The sequence below is a fragment of the Scyliorhinus torazame genome, chromosome 6 (assembly GCF_047496885.1).
Source record: "Scyliorhinus torazame isolate Kashiwa2021f chromosome 6, sScyTor2.1, whole genome shotgun sequence".
Classification (NCBI taxonomy): domain Eukaryota; kingdom Metazoa; phylum Chordata; class Chondrichthyes; order Carcharhiniformes; family Scyliorhinidae; genus Scyliorhinus; species Scyliorhinus torazame.
Window position 1 is genome coordinate 114,755,844 of NC_092712.1, and position 19,806 is coordinate 114,775,649.

The 19,806-nt window shown below is 42.6% G+C and overlaps 1 protein-coding gene across 2 annotated transcripts in view; it reads left to right on the plus strand.

The window, feature by feature from the left end:
• The window catches only part of LOC140424963 (ankyrin repeat and IBR domain-containing protein 1-like), a 100,300-nt gene that overhangs the window by 55,107 nt on the left and 25,387 nt on the right, over positions 1-19,806 (plus strand). For both annotated transcript variants that reach the window (XM_072508696.1, XM_072508697.1), the window contains exons 7-9: positions 6,870-6,958; positions 15,103-15,247; positions 18,512-18,675. In XM_072508696.1, the coding sequence (XP_072364797.1) occupies positions 6,870-6,958; positions 15,103-15,247; positions 18,512-18,675 (398 nt within the window). The remainder of the gene's footprint in view (positions 1-6,869; positions 6,959-15,102; positions 15,248-18,511; positions 18,676-19,806) is intronic.

Consider the following 19,806-nt stretch of genomic DNA (forward strand, 5'->3'; position numbering starts at 1 on the left):
TTCCCCAAAGGCGAATACACAGTTTTACCTGCAGCTGTCTGTTTGAGTCCTGTTGGCTGATTTTCCCATCAGTCTCTTCCGTTCGCCATTTTAAATCGGGGTTTGGCCATTCTCATCGGGAGTTAGCCATTTTACATGGCTACACAGGTGGCAAGTGCAGACTGTCCAAATCCCAAAGGGAACTTGTAACAAGCCATCACACAAGTTACAATTTGTATTTTGAGAAAATCAGGAAAAAGAATTTAAAACCACCTGTGTAGATTAAAAAAATTGAATTTAAAGATTTTTTAAAAAGGAAAAAAGATAAAACTTGAAGACACCAGATTACAGAATCATAGAATTGTTTTGTGCAGAATGAGGCCATTTGGCCCACCATGCCTGCACTTGCTCTCCAAAAGAGCATTATGGCTTAGAGCCAAACCCCTGCCTTTTTCACATACCCCTGAATGCCTCAAATGAGCTTGCCCTGCCTCCACTACACTGCCAGGTAGTGCATTCTAGATCCATAACCACTTATTGTGTGAAAAATAAATTCTTGCATCACATTTGCTTCATTTGCCAATCACCTTTATTCTGTGCCCTCTGGTTCCTTTTATGAGGGGAAACAGTTTCTCCCGATCTACTCTGTTTAGCCCATCATAATTTTGAGCACCTCTATCAAATCTCCCCTCAGCTTCTTATCTCCAAGGAGAACAGTCCTAATCTCTCCACTCTAATCTCATAACTGAAGTTTCTCATTTCTGGAACAATTCTTGTAAACCTCTTCTGCATTCCAGTGCATTCACATCCTTCTGTGTGGCACGCAGAACAGTACACAATATTCCAGCTGAGGTCAAACTAGCATTTACGCAATTAACAGTACTTCCACAATAGTAATAATAAATAATAACAATCTTTATTGTCACAAGTAGGCTTACATTAACACTACAATTAAGTTAATCTGAAAAGCAATTCTGGTGACGGCCATGGAGGAGTAGGTCGCACATTTGATAGCTCCCGTCTGTGACGGAACTTTGGACCTTTTCCCCCGTTTTTTTCCGGATTTTATGGGATAAATCGGTGAAGAGTGAGACAGCAAGGAGAAATCCCCCTCCGGTGTATGGAGAATTGGACCAGAAGTGGCCGTGTGAGAAAACATAGTCCTATAAGGAAGACGCGAGCAAAGCTGGTAATGCGGAAAAGCATGGCGGAGAAGCAGGGCCTCAGGGAGATGGCACAGTGGTCGACGGAGCAGCTGGTGAAGTTTTTCGGAGATTGCTTCGCCAAGCTGAAGAAGGACACGCTGGACCCGATTAAGGCTTTGATTGATCAAGTTGTGCAGAATCAAGAGACCCACGGGAGAGCGATCCAGGAGGTGGAGAAAAAGGTGTCCGAGCACGAGGAGTACGTAACTGTGTTGGAGACCGAGATGGCGATGATGAACGACCGCCAGAAAAGAATGCAGGAGAAGCTGGAGGACCTGAGAACAGGTCCAGGAGGCAGAATCTTAGAATTGTCAGCCTCCCTGAAGGCAGTGAGGGATCGGATGCGAGGACTTGTGTGACGGACATGCTGGGGAAGTTGATGGGGGCTGAGATGTTCCCTCGGCCCCTGGAAGTGAATAGAGCGCACCGAGCCCTCGGGGGGAAAAGCCCCGAGTGAACGAGCCGCCGAGGGCCATGGTGGTACGCTTTCACTGTTTCCTGGACAAGGAACATGTTCTGCGGTGGGCCAAGAAGGAACGGAGCAGCAAATGGGAGAACTGTGAACTGTGCATTTATCAGGACCTGGGTGCGGATCTGGCCAAGAGGCAAACTGGGTTTAATCGGGCAAAAACGGCCCTCTTTAAAAAGGGGGTGAAGTTTGGGATGCTGTACCCAGCCCATTTGTGGGTCACACATGAGGAACGGGACTTCTACTTTGAAACATCTGACGAAGTATGAACTTTTTAAAAGAAAAGAGGCTGGAGGCGAATTAAAAGACATTGAAGCCTTGGAGAAGTACTGTGGCGGCGATTTGTTGTGCCGGATTGTATAAATGTAAGTAGTGCTATGTGTAATAAGGGGCTGTATGAATGGCTAAAGGTAACTTTGTCTTGCAGGGAGCTGGTTAGAGGGGGGATGGGCTTTGGGTTTTATTTACCAGGAGCTCTCGGAGGTGAAATGAAAATTGCGGTGGAGGAGCTTAAGGCCAAGTGGGAGGACGGGCTAGGAGGAGATAGAGAGGCGGGTCTATAGGCGGATGCCCTAAGCAGGGTTAATACCTCCTCAACATGTGCCAGGCTCAGCCTGATACAATTTAACGTAGTCCACCGGGCACACATGACAGCGGCTAGGATGAGCAGGTTTTTCGGGGTAGAAGATAGGTGTGTGAGGTGCACGGGAAGCCCAGCAAATCATGTCCACATGTTTTGGGCATGCCCGGAGCTTAGAAGGTTTTGGCAGGGTTTTGCTAAGGCAATGTCCACGGTGCTAAAAACACTGGTGGTGCCGAGTCTGGAGGTAGCGATCTTGGAGTGTCGGAAGAGCCGGGAGTTATGGGGGCGAAAGAGGCTGACGTCTTGCCTTTGCCTCCCTGGTAGCCCGGAGGCGGAGAGACTCAAAGCGCCCGAGTGTAGAGACCTGGGTTAGTGACATGGCTGGGTTTCTCAGTCTCGAGAAAATAAAGTTTGCCTTAAGAGGGTCTTTACGCAAAGAGTAGTGAGGCCGTGGAATGCCCTACCTGCTACAGTAGTGAACTCGCCAACATTGAGGGCATTTAAAAGTTTATTGGATAAACATATGGATGATAATGGCATAGTGTAGGTTAGATGGCTTTTGTTTCGGTGCAACATCGTGGGCCGAAGGGCCTGTACTGTGCTGTATTGTTCTATGTTCTATGTTCTATGGTCGGGTTCACCCGGAGGTGGCAGCCGTTCGACTTCCTCAGGGAAAATTAAAGTGTCAGCAGATGCAGTATTCCAAGGAGGGGGGTGGGCCGGATTGTTGTTGTATGGTTGAGGTGTGTGAAGATTGAGATGGTGGGGGAAATTTATTATACCATGTTGATGTAATTGTCTGTTATTTTTATTAAAATTTTCAAATACCTTAATAAAAATATTATTTTTTAAATGTAACTCTTAAAAGCCCCTAGTTGCCACATACCAGTGCCTGCCCTGTTACACAAAGACGAATTCGGAATGTCCAAATTGCCAAACGGCATGTCTTTTGGGACTTGTGGGAGGAAACCCACATTGTGTACCTTGTGTTGCCCTATTATGTATTTCTTTTATTTTATTTCATTTTCATGTTCTTAATGATCTGTTGAGCTGCTCGCAGAAAAATACTTTTCACTGTACCTCGGTACAGGTGACTATAAACAAAACCCAATCCAAATCCAAGCCGTAGCACCCGGAGGAAACCCACGCAGACACGGAGAACGTGCGTACTCGGCACAGACAATGACCCAAGCTGGGAATCGAACCTGGGACCATGGTGCTGTGAAGCAACAATGCTAGCAACTGTGCTACCGTGCAGCCCAGTTACCAAAGGTTTTCTGCTTAATTAGCTCAGAGCTGGACATAGGCAACAATCCATGTAGATTTTAATGACTAAAAAATTTAGTAATTTTGCCACAAATCTATGTTGCTATAGGGGAAGTCTTACACAGGCTTTTCTCTCATTCAATGCTGGGAAGCCAAAGCTTGCCTCAAAACCATGCAGACACGCACCTTTTTCTGAGGATAGCATCAACTGCTTCACAGGTTTGTTTCCAGCACACACTGCTAACAATACCCTCCAAAACAGACTCCCGTTTTTCTCCAGGTGTATTTGTCCTCTTTCGTCTTAACTCTATTGTTTTGCATTCCTTCAGAAGTTCCTTTTCACAAATTTACAGATCTTTCATTTTATTTTATGGTTACTACTTTTGAGTAAAAGTAAACTTACTACGTTCCTTCATCCATTTACAATCTATGCTCACTGTACATATTCCTTTTGAAATACAGTAGTTAACTTAAAGTCACTTCCCTTATCTTCCGAATGTAAATTTCTATTTATGCAGTCCAGCGGTACTTCATCTTAGCTCTGTTCATCTCCAATTTAAACTACTTGCTTTCACACCTAACCCCAATTTGATATTCTGAACCTTGTATTCTACTGTCTTCAGTATGATTGTGTTAAATAACACCCATACCCACACACTAGCCTGTTTGACAGTACTACCGTGATGGTGGGGCATTTCATAAAATTAGGACTGATGGGTATCTGTCATTCCACGTATCAGCAACCTGAGCCCCTCGATTGGATTAATGCTTGTAATTCACTCCCGTGTATGTTATTCTATACATAACCACCCCACTCCCCTAAATCCTGCAATTAGATTCCAGCCTGCGACTCGCTTGTGGGTAATTCTATATATAACCCTAAATCTCATGATTAGTTTTGAGCCTGTAACCCACTCCCAATCTGAGGGGTTTGTGGACCTTGATGCATAGAATAATAGATAACTGGGAATGAGTTACTGACTGGAATCTACTTGGATTCGGGGAGCTTCTCTGTGGGTTAACAGATGCTGGGAGTGAGTTACAGGCTAGAAACTAAGAAAGGTTTGGGTGGTTTGTGCAGAGATACCTTAGTGGGGAGGAAGATTTTTGAGACGTTTATTGATGGATTATTGGAGATTTAGTATTCTAGTAAGGGGATTTAGTGGAGTAACAGTTCTATTGTGAGGGGCTTTTCGGGGGGGGGGCGGGGGGGGGGGGGGGGTTAGTTGTGTGGTGGGGGCCTTTTTATAGCCAATATAGGGGCTTACTAGGTGACTGGATGTTGAGGTGTGTGTTTTCCTGGAGTGGTGAGGAAATTTAATTTAATTTAACTTAATTTGCCGAGGTGGGTCTTTATTGAGGGAGTTGGTGGCTTGTCTGGGTTTTGCCTGCAGGCTCCAGAAGTGGGAGGCTGACTAGCATGAAAGGGGTTAGGGAATGGCACACCTGGAGGACAAGATCACATCTCCATCTGTGGCAATCTAGGCCCTGCCTGTCGTTGCCTTTTAACACAAACAACAACAAAATCATGATTTTCTTTTTAATTTTAGTGTACCCAATTAATTTATTCCAATTAAGGGCCAATTTAGCATGATCAATCCACCTACACTGCACATCTTTTTAGGTTGTGGGGGCGAAACCCACGCAAACATGGGAGAATGTGCAAACTCCACACGGACAGTGACCCAGAGCCGGGATCGAACCTGGGACCTCGGCACCATGAGGCAGCAATGCTAACCACTGCGCCACCGTGCTGCCCACAAAATCATGATTTAATGGATAAATTAGTAAATCCAACTGAAAATCTGGTGTGGGATCCATTAGGCAGTTAATATTTTGTTTAAATGAACACCTTTCAGCAACTCAAGCAACAGCTAAACCCCAGACATGTAGGCTTCCGTCTTTCCTCCGGATACTAGCTCACAAAGTGGCACAGTGTTTAGCACTGCTGCCTCGCAGCGCCAGGAACCCAGGTTCAATTTTGGCCTTGAGTGACTGTGTGGAGTTTGCACACCTCCCTCTGCCTGCGCAAATTTGCTCTGGTTGCCTCCTACAGTCCAAAGATGTGCAGGTTAGATGGATTGGCCGTGATAAATTGTCCCTTAGTGTCCAGGGATGTGTGGGTTATGTGGGGTTACAGGGATAGGATGAAGAAGTGGGCCTATTTAGGGTGCTCTTTGAGGGTTGGTACAGACCCGATGGGCAGAATGGCCTCCTTCAGCACTGTAGGGATTCTATGAAAAGTACCGAAGCCTATGAAGTCACGGAGGCGTGTACAATTGCTAGGCTAGTCTGCACCTCCTAAATCCATCGAAACAATTGTTTTCTGGGTGTCAATCATGTTCCATAGATGGAAAGATGCAGCTACCAAGGACCCTGGATTGAGGGTGGGATAATTGGTAGGCTGTAACTAATGTAGTACCACAAGGATTTACAATCTATATTAAAAACTTAAATTATGGCACTGAATCTTAATGTATCCAAATTTGCCGATGAAACGAAGTTAGGTGGGAAGTAAACGATGAGGAAAACACTGAAGGATATAGACACATTGATTGAGTGGGCAAGAATCTGGCAGATGGTAGGAAAATTAAGAAAGCAGAATAATTGTTGAATAGGGAGAGACTGGGAAATGTTTCACAAAGTTAGCATGGAGGTCCACAGCAAGCATTTTGAAAGACAAATGATTAGCTTTTGTAAAAAAAAAAAGGATCGAAGAATAAGAGTAATGTCTTGCTACAGGGCATTGGTGAAGCCAGGTTGCCTGGGGTGTATTGTGTGCAGTTTTGATTTCCTTACTTAAGAAAGAGTGCAACTAAGGTTCACTGGACAGGTTCCTGGGATCAGGGGATTGGCTGTGAGGATGGATTAATCCTTAGTGTTTAAAAGAATGAGAGGTGATCTAATTGCAAGATAGAAAATACTTCAGAGGCTTGACAGGGTAGGCACTGAAAAAATGTTACACCTGGCTGGGGAATCTAGAATACAGGTCACAGTCGCAAAGGAAGGGATCTGCCATTTAGGATTGAGATGTGAAATTTATTCACTCGAGGATTATGCATCTTTGAAATTCTCTACCCCAGAGAGCTGTGGCTGCTCAGTCATTGGGTATATTCAGGTCAGAGGCCACAAGACTATTGGGTACTGTATGTGAGGATAGTGGAGTTTAAGTGGAAGATATTATTTAATGGTGAGCTGGTTCAAAGGGCCAATGGACCTACTCTTTCTATTTTCTTATTTTGAAATTAGATAGAAGTTAACATGTGAGAATCGAGATTTTATCCTGGCTCAGTTTTGTTGAATTTGTACATTTTTGTTTTTTACTTGGTTTTTTTACCGTTACTTGATATGATACCTTATTTTTCAGTGTGGCATTTGCTTGTGCAACATTTCTGTATTTGAAGATCCTGTGGATGTGCCTTGTGGTCATGAATTTTGCCGAGGATGCTGGGAAGGGTGAGTATCATTTTACAATCTGGATTATTGGAGGCTGGAGAATTTCCATTGGTAGAGGTGGTCGGTTTTAATTTAGTTTTTGTTGACATTTCATCACTCCTCCGCCACAAGTCATCCCTTTATTAGCTTCTTTCTAAAAATTGTGCCTCTAGGGCTGCCAATATATATATTTTTTAATATTTTTATTGGAGTTTCAAGTAACAGTTACGGAATAAAAAAGAAAAGAGTTGGATTTCTCACTGAGAGTATTATACAACGACCAAAAAGAAAACTACGTACATCAGAACAACCAGCCTTGAACCTGGTTTCAATAAGATTAGGGAGGGTGGTAAAAGAGGTGGGGGGGTGGCATTATTAATTAGAGATAGTATAACAGCTGCAGAAAGGCAGTTCGAGGAGTATCAGCCTACTGAGGTAGTATGGGTTGAAGTCAGAAATAGGAAAGGAGCAGTCACCTTGTTAGGAGTTTTCTATAGGCCCCCCAATAGTAGCAGAGATGTGGAGGAACAGATTGGGAAACAGATTTTGGAAAGGTGCAGAAGTCATAGGGTAGTAGTCATGGGCGACTTTAACTTCCCAAATATTGAGTGGAAACTCTTTAGATCAAATAGTTTGGATGGGGTGGTGTTTGTGCAGTGTGTCCAGGAAGCTTTTCTAAAGCAGTATGTAGATTGTCCGACCAGAGGAGGGGCAATATTGGATTTAGTACTGGGTAATGAGCCAGGGCAAGTGATAGATTTGTTAGTGGGGGAGCATTTTGGAGATAGTGACCACAATTCTGTGACTTTCACTTTAGTAATGGAGAGGGATAGGTACGTGCAACAGGGCAAGGTTTACAATTGGGGGAAGGGTAAATACGATGTTGTCAGACAAGAATTGAAGTGCATAAGTTGGGAACATAGGCTGGCAGGGAAGGACACAAGTGAAATGTGGAACTTGTTCAAGGAACAGGTGCTACGTGTCCTTGATATGTATGTCCCTGTCAGGCAGGGAAGAGATGGTCGAGTGAGGGAACCATGGTTGACGAGAGGTTGAATGTCTTGTTAAGAGGAAAAAGGTGACTTATGTAAGGCTGAGGAAACAAGGTTCAGACAGGGCATTGGAGGGATACAAGATAGCCAGGAGGGAACTGAAGAAAGGGATTAGGAGAGCTAAGAGAGGGCATGAACAATCTTTGGCGGGTAGGATCAAGGAAAACCCCAAGGCCTTTTACACATATGTGAGAAATATGAGAATGACTAGAGCGAGGGTAGGTCCGATCAAGGACAGTAGCGGGAGATTGTGTATTGAGTCTGAAGAGATAGGAGAGGTCTTGAACGAGTACTTTTCTTCTGTATTTACAAATGAGAGGGGCGATATTGTTGGAGAGGACAGTGTGAAACAGATTGGTAAGCTCGAGGAAATACTTGTTAGGAAGGAAGATGTGTTGGGCATTTTGAAAAACCTGAGTAACAGAGTTGTTGTCATGGGTGACTTCAACTTCCCTAATATTGACTGGAACCTCCTTACTGCAAATGGTTTGGATGGAGCAGTTTTTGTCAGGTGTGTACAGGAAGGATTCCTGACTCAATATGTAGATAGGTCGACTAGGGGGGAAGCCATATTGGATTTGGTACTTGGCAACGAACCAGGCCAAGTGTCAGATGTCTCGGTGGGAGAGCATTTCGGTGACAGTGACCACAACTCCTTGACTTTTACCATAGTCATGAAGAGGGATAGGAACAGACAGTATGGGAAGGTATTTAATTGGGGGAGGGGAAATTATACTGCTATTAGACAGGAGCGGAGGAGCATAAAGTGGGAACAGTTGTTCTTTGGGAAATGCACAACAGTAATGTGGGGGGTTTTAAGGAGCACTTGCTGCAAGTGCTAGATAGTTTTGTCCCACTGAGACGAGGAAGGAATGGTAAGGTGAAGGAGCCTTGGATGACAAGAGAAGTGGAGTTCTAGTTAAGAGAAAGAATGAAGCTTACGTAAGGTTGAGGAAGCAAGGATCTGGCACGGCTCTTGAGGGTTACAAGGTAGCCAGGAAGGAACTCAAAAATGGAATTAGGAGAGCTAGAAAGGGGCATGAAAAAGCTCTGGCAGGAAGGATTGGGGAAAACCCCAAGGCGTTCTACACTTATGTGAGAAATAAGAGGATGATCGGAGTCAGAGTAGGGCCGATCAGGGCTGAATACAGGGTTAAAGGCAGGATTCTGGGAAGTGTGGAGGGAACTTGTGCCTCGAGTCTGAGAAGATAGGGGAGACCCTAAATGAATACTTTGCTTCAGTATTCACGAGAGAGAGGGGCCTTGTTGCTCAGGAGAATAGCGTGAACCAGGTTAATGGACTCGAACAGGTTGATATTAAGAAGGAGGATGTGCTGGAAATTTTGAAAAGCATCAGGATAGATAAGTACCCGGGGTCCGACATGGGATATACCCAAGATTACTATGGGATGCAAGGGAGGAGATTGCGCCGTTGGCGATGATCTTTGTGTCCTCGCTCTCCACTGGAGTAATACCGGATGATTGGAGGAAGGGGTATGTTGTTTCCCTGTTAAAGAAAGGGAACAGGGAAGTCCCTGGGAATTACAGACCAGTCAGTCTTGCGTCTGTGGTGAGCAAAATATTGGAAAGGATTCTGAGAAATAGGATTTATGATTATTTAGAAAAACATAGTTTGATTAAAGATAGCATGGCTTTCTGAGGGGCACGTCATGCCTCACAAGCCACATTGAATTCTTTGAGGATATGACGACACACATTGATGCAGGTCGGGCAGTGGATGTGGTGTATATGGATTTCAGTAAGGCATTTGATAAGGTTCCCCATGGTAGGCTCATTCAGAAAGTTCGGGTGCATAGGATACAGGGAAATTTAGCTGTCTGGATACAGAATTGGCTGGCTGAAAGAAGACAGCGAGTGGTAGTGGATGGAAAGTATTCCGCCTGGAGGTCGGTGACCAGTGGTGTCCTGCAGAGATCTGTTCTGGGACCTCTGCTCTTTGGGGTTGTAGATAGTGTTGAGGGCTGTTGCAGGTTACAACAGGACATTGACAGGATGCAGAGCTGGGCTGAGAAGTGGCAGATGGAGTTCAAACTAGATAAATGTGAAGTGATTCATTTTGCAAGGTAGAATTTGAATGCTGAATACAGGGTTAAAGGCAGGATTCTGGGAAGTGTGGAGGAACAGAGGGATCTTGGGGTCCATGTACATAGATCCCTCATAGGGTTGATAGGGTTGTTAAGAAGGTGTATGGTGTGTTGGCTTTCATTAACAGGAGGATTGAGTTTAAGAGCCGCGAGGTTTTGCTGCAGCTTTATAAAACCCTGGGTAGACCACACTTGGAATATTGTGTCCAGTTCTGATCGCCTCATTATAGGAAGGATGTGGATGCTTTGGAGAGGGTGCAGAGGAGATTTACCAGGATGCTGCCTGGACTGGAGGGCATGTCTTCTGAAGAAAGGTTGAGGGAGCTAGGGCTTTTCTCACTGGAGCAAAGAAGGAAGAGAGGTGACTTGATAGAGGTGTACAAGATGATGAGAGGCATGGATAGAGTGGATAGCCAGAGACTTTTCCCCAGGGCGGAAATGGCTGTCACGAGGGGACATAATTTTAAGGTGATTGGAGGAAGGTATAGGGACGATGTCAGAGGTAGGTTCTTTACACAGAGAGTGGTGGATGCGTGGAATGCACTGCCAACAGAGGTGGTGGAGTCAGAGTCATTAGGGACATTTAAGTGACTCTTGGACAGGCACATGGATAGCAGTAAATTGAAGGGGTGTAGGTTAGGTTGATATTGGATTAGGATAAATGATCGGCACAACATCGTGGGCCGAAGGGCCTGTACTGTGCTGTTCTATGTTCAAATATTATGCAGTGTGTGTGCCCTACAGGTCATCCCACCGTGACCATTAAACAAACCAGAGGGTACAAATTTAACTTCAACAACAATGTTCAATATTGTTAATTTGACCGGAGATATTCCATTAGTTATCTATAAGACTGCAGATGATGACCCTGATTTTGGTGACTGCCTCAGCCTTCATTAACATTTTCTGTACATTGCACAATTTGGACACAATGACAGTAAATTCATATTTGTGTGAATGATTCAATACTTGTAACACAGATAAACTGCAGAAGATATTTTCTATTCTGTAGAAGTAGTAGAAGACTTTCTTCTGCCTGGGTGCATGATATTCAATATAATTTTTTCATACAAGGGTGCCATTAGATTCAATTTGATCCGTAATCTCAGAGTAGAAAGATCAAATAATTCCTGAGCAAGAAAGTTGAATGATTAAACATTATATGTCTTTACTGTCACTGAGAAGTATTAGAGCCCTTGGGTGTCTCATGCGACATAACTTTTAAGAGACCAAAGGACAAAGACTGGATGGTTCACAATTATATCTTGATCAACAAATCTGAATACTCTGCTGATTCCTACAACTCACCAGAACATAGTTTCAATATTTACTATGCAAAACAATTGATCAAGATATTTCAATATCTCTTTTTTTTAAATCATAAAAGCACCAAGGTAGAGTTTGATAATCGGTAAGTAGACAAAGGACAAGATTGAAGTAAATGGAAAAGATTCTTAAGAATCATGTGCAGTGTAAAACAGGTTGTCGATTCACTATCAGCCCATTACGCACTCCTGCCCTGGCAATTTAACCCTACAAAGCCTGCACAGTAACCTTCCATTAGCAACAAATTAAACAGAATCCCAGCCATGATTCCACCCTCTGTTCACAGGATAGGTATGGATGAAAGGACCATCTGATCCAGCTAATCTCATCCATCCAAACGACATAAGAGCATATATATTAGAAGCCAGGAGTAAGCCATTCGGCCCCTTGAGCCTTGTCCATTATTTGGTAACATTGCCTACAGTGTACCAGTGACTACAACTCAAAAAGTACTTAATTGGCTGTAAAGTGTTTCAAGACATCTTGGAAGTTGAAGTCATAGCCGCCAATAGTGGAACGATTAAGTTCAGAATGCACAGATGGCCAGAATCGGAGAACTGCAGATATCTCTCCAGCCCCACAACTCTCGGATAAAGTTACACGGGTAGGAATGGGCGAATCCATGGAGAGATGTGAAAACAAGAGAATTTTATCAAGGCAGTGCTTAACCAGGGCCAGTGTAAATCAATGAGCACAATGTTGATGGGTGAACGGGGCTTAGCATTTATCCAGTGCTACTTCAGTAACACTGCAAAGAGATATCGCCCACACCAATCAGTGAAGTGCTTAATGGAAGCTGCTGCATCCTTAAAGATTTTGTATTTTACTCGTGATTTAAAATAAACTAGATGACAAGGTTTGAGTATGAATTTGAACATGTTAAATATGAGCAACAGAAAATTCATTCTTGATTTCATTAAGTCTTAACATAGAAAGATGTCCCCAAGACATGTCAAGACGTATGGAAAAATTTGATGCTGTACCAAAGATGATGGTTTATTTAGAGTGAATGATTAAAATCTTAATCCATGCGCTTCACTTTGAAGAGCAGATACGGGCAGATCTTTTGACCTGAGGGTCACAGCTTAGTATGAAAACTGTATAATTGACCATCAATGCTCAAGAAAAAAATAAATCATGTTCAAACATGGGCAACACAATTTTATTTTAAAATAAACAGGGTTAAAACAATACTGCAGAACAATGCACTGCCTCCAACATCCTTGCCCTCTATTATCAATATCGTGAGCACTTATAAACAAAAATGTCAAAAGAAAGTAAAACTGAAATTCTAGTTTTTAAGCATCCAAATTTGGCTTTCTCAGACAGCATTGCAGGGGAATTGCTGATGACTGCCAGGCAGTGCAAGAGGTTGAGCAACTCTACTCCAAAAGTTAGCAACGGTTTGCTGCAAAATAGGACTGTCAGCAACTCCTTGCTGAAAACAAGCAAAACTCCATATCATAATAATAATGATTTGTAGTAGACAGAATAACATAGTCAGGAATATCTCCAGCGGATGTGTTGTTTAACAGCAATGCTCACATCTTTCTTCTGCACTGGCGTTTCCTGTCCAAGTCCACTTCGCCCTCCACCGTTCTCCGAATTTAATTTCATTATAAATCTCACTTAGAATAGTAAAAAGTTATTTTCAGACAACAACCACGCTGATGTTGTCTCAAAAATCCCGCCAAATCCCCACTGGCCTTTTGAAGACCCGCCGTTGGATAAGGCCCAGCGGCACAAGCAGAGGTGCAACCAACCACATTGGGGAGAAAGCATTGGCAAATTCTGGGATAGCAAGTGCAGGAAGGAAATCCTGTTTCCTCCTCAGTAGTTATGCTTAGTGCCTCGGCCCCCACTGGAATTGTAGTTTATGTCTGGCTTCCCAATGGGAGAGACTAGAATGGTGGACTATAATTGTCAAGGTGCAAGACACGACAGCTCGAAGGCTGGATGAAAATGTCCCATGGGTCAGATATGGCCTGCAGGCCGCAGTTTGCCCACCCATGTTCTTGAGTGTCATAAAGAAGGAAGTGAAGAGGCAGATAGATTGAGTAAATAACTTCAGAAAGTGGAACTTTATGAGCTGAAGGCAAAAAAATCGGCGATGAGGCAAAACGTTGAGTTCAGAATGGATTGCACTGCAGAATTTCAGGAGTGTCCTCATGCAGTGAGGAAATTGCAGAGAAAGGGAGAGGTGCCATGGAGGTATTTAAAGAAATTTTATGCAGGTGTCCAAAGATGACAGCTTCAGTCCTCCCAATGTTTAACTGGAGTTGAAAATTACCCACGGTTGGATAGGGCAGGCAAACTGACAACATAGTTAAAAGACCTTTGGACTTTGCAACCTTTAGCAGAACTGGGTGTAATAGCATATAAGTAAATTTACAGATGTTACTGCCATGGGCAGCATTTAGTTAAGGGAAAGTACAAGAATGCATCTTTGAGGGACTCCTGAGCTGATGCTGTCAAGAATGGGAAGAGAAGTTATTACGCTAGATATCTTTCGTGGATTTAAGTTTCAATTTTGTTTTGAGTTCTTTCTAAATCTAGAAATTAACAAGAAAGTTCCAATGCTTGAATGTGTTTAAATGCCAGAAGGACACCTCAACATTAATCACAAAACATTTTGGCCCAGATCTTCTGGTCAGCATCGATGCTGCCCATGAAGAGTTCTGCGACCCAACCCGTTGGTGACTTTTCAGTCAGGACTTCCAATTCCAGCTGAAGCATCGGAAAGTCAATACATTCATCCCTGAGGAAGATTGCAGGACAAAAGAAAATCAGACAAAGACGGGATGTGGCCTCTTTTCATGGCAATAGTTGCTGTATTTTTCAGTCCAAATCTTTCAGTAGGTTAGGAGGGTGAAGTGGGGGGGAAGGTGGTGGTACTGGTGACTAGTGTGCTTGGCTCAGGGAAATGATTGGTGTGATGGTGTCGGTTATGGTGCTCTGAGTTAGACCACGTATTAACCAGCATAACATTTCCAGGGTAAATATGCGGATAAGTACTGCATATCTGGCCCAAGCCCCTGACCCAGATCCCAATGTTGGAGATTTTCCACAGAGGTTCCCAGGCAATGTAAGGTTAAACTTCCCAGGCAATTTCAGCGCATGTGTGTGCATTAGAACTTTGGGGAGGTTATGACGCACATCTCCTAACTTAATTTCCATTTCCGATTCAGATCCTGGGATATTTGGGCCTTTGATTTTATCCAAGCTGCAACTGTAGTTTAAGAATGAGGAACTGTCTCTTTGAGTACAAAGCTTCTAGCCTGCGAGATTACTTTAAATCTTCATTGACTGAAATTTTAATTTTTGTTGACCATGCTGGCTAAACATTGCCAGTTACATTTAAGGTAATTGACTGACTGTAAAATTTCTTATGAATGTCATTGACAGTTACTGCAAAGTGTAATTTGAAGGTTTTTAAGTTTAATGCTTTAATTAAAAGTGACCCTTTCCATATGTACGTGCTGAAATAGATTCTTATTTCAAATCAGTTTCAGTACAACACCCATAGAAAGGCTGTCCAACTGTAATGAACAGCTGGTGAAATTTATCACTGATTGCAAAATCTGTGCCATTTATGATTTTGTTGTTTTCAAGTCAAGTGATTAAATGTCAATACCCAGTCCACTTTCCCAGTATTTACAGTAATAGTTCATGCTTTTTGCAGGTTTTTGAATATCAAGATTCAAGAGGGAGAAGCCCACAATATAATCTGTCCCGCCTTTGACTGCTTTCAGCTAGTTCCTGTAGATATCATAGAAAACTTGGTTTCCAGAGAGATGGACAAACGTTACTTGCAGTTTGACATTAAGGTAAGCTTTGGAACCAGTAGCCACATTGAAAATGAACTTCACTACTTAATTTAGTATTCATGCTTTTGGTTACACAGTATGTACATGTTAAAATGTCAGGACATTAACATTGTCCACTTGCCAAGACACTAAATTGGCAGCAAAGGGTTGTTCCGTTTCCAGTTGCAATTACAGGACAAGTAGTCATGGTTATAAAAACTAAAGTGATAGTGAAGCCAAATTCTAGATTAATTCAGGAGTCAGTTGCATCCTGGGTTAATTGGGGGGGGGGGGGGGAGGGCGGGGAGGAGAGCGGGGAGAATGAGTGCTAAACACTGCAGGCACCTATGGAAAGATAAGCTAAAGAAATTGCATCCTGTCCGTTCTATCTCTTCCCCTCATCATTTTGTACACCTCAATTAAGTCACTCCTCAGCCTTCTTTATTCCAAGGCATATAACTGCAATCTATCCAATCTCTCCTCGTAGCTACATTTTCATAGCCCTGGCAACATTCTTGTAAACCTTTTCTGCACTCTCTCCAGAGCAATCACATCCTTCCTGTAATGTGGTGATCAGAATTGCACACACTACTCCAGTTGTGGCCTCACCAGTGTTTTATACAATTCCAATATTATATCCTTACTTTTATACTCTACTCTGCCAATGAAGGAGAGCATTCCATATGCTTTCTTTACAATCTTGTAAACATGAACTGCTAACTTGAGGGACCCGTGTACTTGTACTTGATCTCTTACTTCATCTATCTCTCTTAGTATATTCCCATTTATTGTGTACTCCCTATAACTGTTTGACCTCTCTAAATGCATGACTTCACACTTCTCTGTTAAATTCCATCTGTCATTTTATCGCCCACTCCACCAATCTATCTATATAATTTTGAAGATTATAGCTATCGACACTGTCGACCATTCGGCCAATATTTATGTCGTCTGCAAATTTCCCAATCGTGCCCTCTACGTTACCGTCCAAATCGTTGGAATATAACACAAACAGAAATTGTCCCAACACCTCGCCCTGTGGAAGACCACTTGAAATGACTTTGGATTTGCAAGGGCATCCATTGATCATTACCCTTTGTTTCCTGTTACTATGCCAACTTTTTATCCTGTTTGCCACATTGTCCTGTATCCCATGGGCTTTTACTTTTTGACCAATCTGCCATGTAGGATCTTCTCAAGCACCTTGCTAAAATCCATGTATACAAAATCCACCGCACTACCTTCATCAACCTTTCTTGTCACTTACTCAACAAATTCAATCAAATTTGAAAGGCAACACCTTCCTTTAACAAATCCATGTGGACTATCCTTGACTAGTCCATGCCTTTCTATGTGACTGTTAATCCTATCTCTCAGGATTGAATATACTAATTTTCCCACCACTGACCTAAGACTAACAGGCCTATAATTGTTTGGCATTTCCTTCGATCCCTTTTTAAACAATGGCGTCACGTTTGCATTTCTCGAGTCCTCCAGTATCTCTCATGCATCTAGTGAGGATTCGAAAATCATCCTCCGAGCATCTGCTATCTCCTCCATGACCATCTTTATTAGCCTAGGAAACAATCCATCTGGCCCTGGTGACTTATCAACCTTCGAGTACTTCCTCTCTCGTTATGATTTTCCCATCCGATATCTAAGTGTTCCTCCTAACCTACTATATCTGCATCATCCATTTCCTTTGTTAACACGGAGACAAAATAATCATTTAAACCCCTTCCCATAGCCTCTAAATCTATACACAAGTTCCCTTCTGGAGAGAACGATGTTTCCCGATTCACACAGACTTTCTCCCCCCCCATCGCCGTTCTCTCTGTGACTGCGATTGCCCCCATGGTCATATAATGAGTCCTTACCATTGAGATCAGCAGGGCCTCCACTTTCTCAATCTTGAAAGGCTCTTTGCCCACTTCCAGTCTTCCCCTTACCGTTCTGGACTGTAGATATTATGAGGACAAAATTGGCCTCACTTGCAATGTTCAAGTGTCACACAACTGCCTATCTTCACCAGTTGTAAAATCAGTCTCTACAATAGTAAATCTGTGATTCAAAAGTTGTGAAACATTTGCTTTTACCTGAGTATGCAGCAGAAACCAGTAGTACAGTTACTCTGAACTTTTCAAATTGAATTTTCCTTCAAATGTTTTTGTTCCTTCCTTGCAATACTGATTATTGCTGATATACCAAAGTGTCCATTCTTCTTTGTCTAGACCAGGTATTCATTTATTCAGTAAAAGAAAAATATTGCACATGCTGGATATCTGAAATTAAAACACAAAATACTGGAAAATGCAGCAAATCTGGCAGCATCTTTGGAGATAAAGACACAGAAATGTGTGTGGGGAGGAAATAAGCAATCACAGATGAGCCAGACTTTTTTCCCCCACCCACTGTCTACACCTGCATTTTCTGGCAGCAATATCTCAGCTGTGAGCAGGAGCTCTCTGAATATTTTTTAAATATTCTGCAATTGGGCAACAGCAAAGACCAGGGGATCAAATAGGGTCCGCCCTGATACATTGATTCAGTTCCATCCTGAGTTGCAACACTGGGCAAGCACCTATTTAGACTTCAGTATCATTAAGTATAATTGTCACTGATGTTGTCAATATAATATAGAGCACTAGCCTGTCATTCCATGGCTGGTGAGATAAAGTTAGAGCACGTTCTAATGGCGCTGTGGACAACATTTTGTAGCACCTTGTGGTCAGAAAATGCTCTACTGCCATTCAAATGATAGCGTCCACTTAAGCAATAAAAATTTCAATATTGCAAAATACTTCTAAAAGTCTTACATCTATCGCAATACTGTAAATGTTAAATACCACACATGTAATGACCTTCACCTTAAAGGGATCATGTAGTGAAGTAAAACAAAACTAAAACAGAACCTTACAATTCCTCTGAGAGCTTAATGCTTTTTTGTAGTGAGTAACTGGGTTGTACAAAAAAGAAGGCCCAAAGTTCAACCCAGTTCTGTTTGACAGAGGCAAGTCAACATCGATAAAAATGCAGTAATACGGAGATTTTCCGAAATAGGTGAAGATTTAACTTGAATAAATGTTTTGCAAAACCTCTTGTTGTAAACAAACTGACAAAATAGATCTGAATATTTCACTTTGAAGGCTTCAGGTATACTTCACTCTCGGCTAGATTCTGGTCTAGCTCCCAGAAACGAGAAGCCACTGAACCCACTTTTCTTTTCCATGGTGTTTAATATTTGCACTTGTCAGGATTCAATATAGTATAATCTTTTTGTTTTAGGCATTTGTGGAAAATAATCCAGTTATCAGATGGTGTCCCACTCCTGGCTGTGAAAGGGCAGTAAGACTAACCTGTCAAAGATTAGGTTCTACAATGGATCAGCTGAGTTTCCCTCTGCTCAGTGCACCAGCAGTGGATTGTGGAAAAGGACACCTCTTCTGTTGGTGAGTGCACAGAAATTTGCGTTTCAGAATTTCCTAATTATTCAGCTGCTTCATAGACATGCTTTTCTGTTGTCAGGGATTTTGGGAAAATAGCAGATGGTGCTATATCTTAGGTACCAATTTGGATGTTATGAAATGTTCGGATAAGTATATAATGTACCTTCAATCAGTCTGATCTCTGAATTCTATCAACCATTCCTTTAACCTTGGAATGCGTCTTCCATCCTGACTGTCTCTCTTCATGCATGTTCAGTGTTGATAGCTTATTACAGACCAAGTAGTATTGTAGTCGTATTGATTTCCAGCCAATAAATACATCAAATTCTATTTAATGCATGGAATTCTGGGCTTTTTGCTGCTATTATCATCTTTCCTATCAATTATGAGCATTGGCCAATTAGACCTGGGGTATTGACTGACTCTTTTTAAAAATGCACAGCGTAGCCATAATTGTTTTCTGATTACCTCTGTTCTACTCAGCCCCTTCCTTGCTGTGGTGCACCCTACTGTCTCATTTTCTCCCAGGGCTCTGCTGCTTAGCCTGTCAGCCATGCTGCAAATAATGGTAGTACAACGTGAAAATTTATCTGGAATTACTTAAGAATGTTAAGTCTGCACATGCTTGCTGTCTACGAAACCTTGCACCCTAGTTACAAAATCCTTCTTCCTGTTTCAAACTGCTCCCACAAAATTGAAGTAGACACAGTCCTAACACTTGTGTACGGTTTTAATGCTGTAATTGTACTTTGCTGCCAGTGAGGATGCTGTTGTAACTCACTTTTGCATGTCAGCTCCTGCACCTGTATGCCGAGAAATTGTGATGCTTTGACAAAGAGTCATCCAGACTCGAAACATTAGCTCCCTTCTCTCTCCACAGATGCTGACAGACCTGCTGAGATTATCCTGTATTTTCAGTTTTTGTTTCAGATCTGTGGAATTCTGTCACTTGAGTACTCTTTTCTATTTAAAATTAATTCATTTAAATCCACTGCACAATTAAGGGTATATATTAAGGGACTTGCTTATCATTGTTTCCTTTATCATTGTTAATAAAGTAGGGCAGCACGGTGGTAGAGTGGGTTAGCCCTGCTGCCTCACGGCGCTGAGGTCCCAGGTTCGACCCCGGCTCTG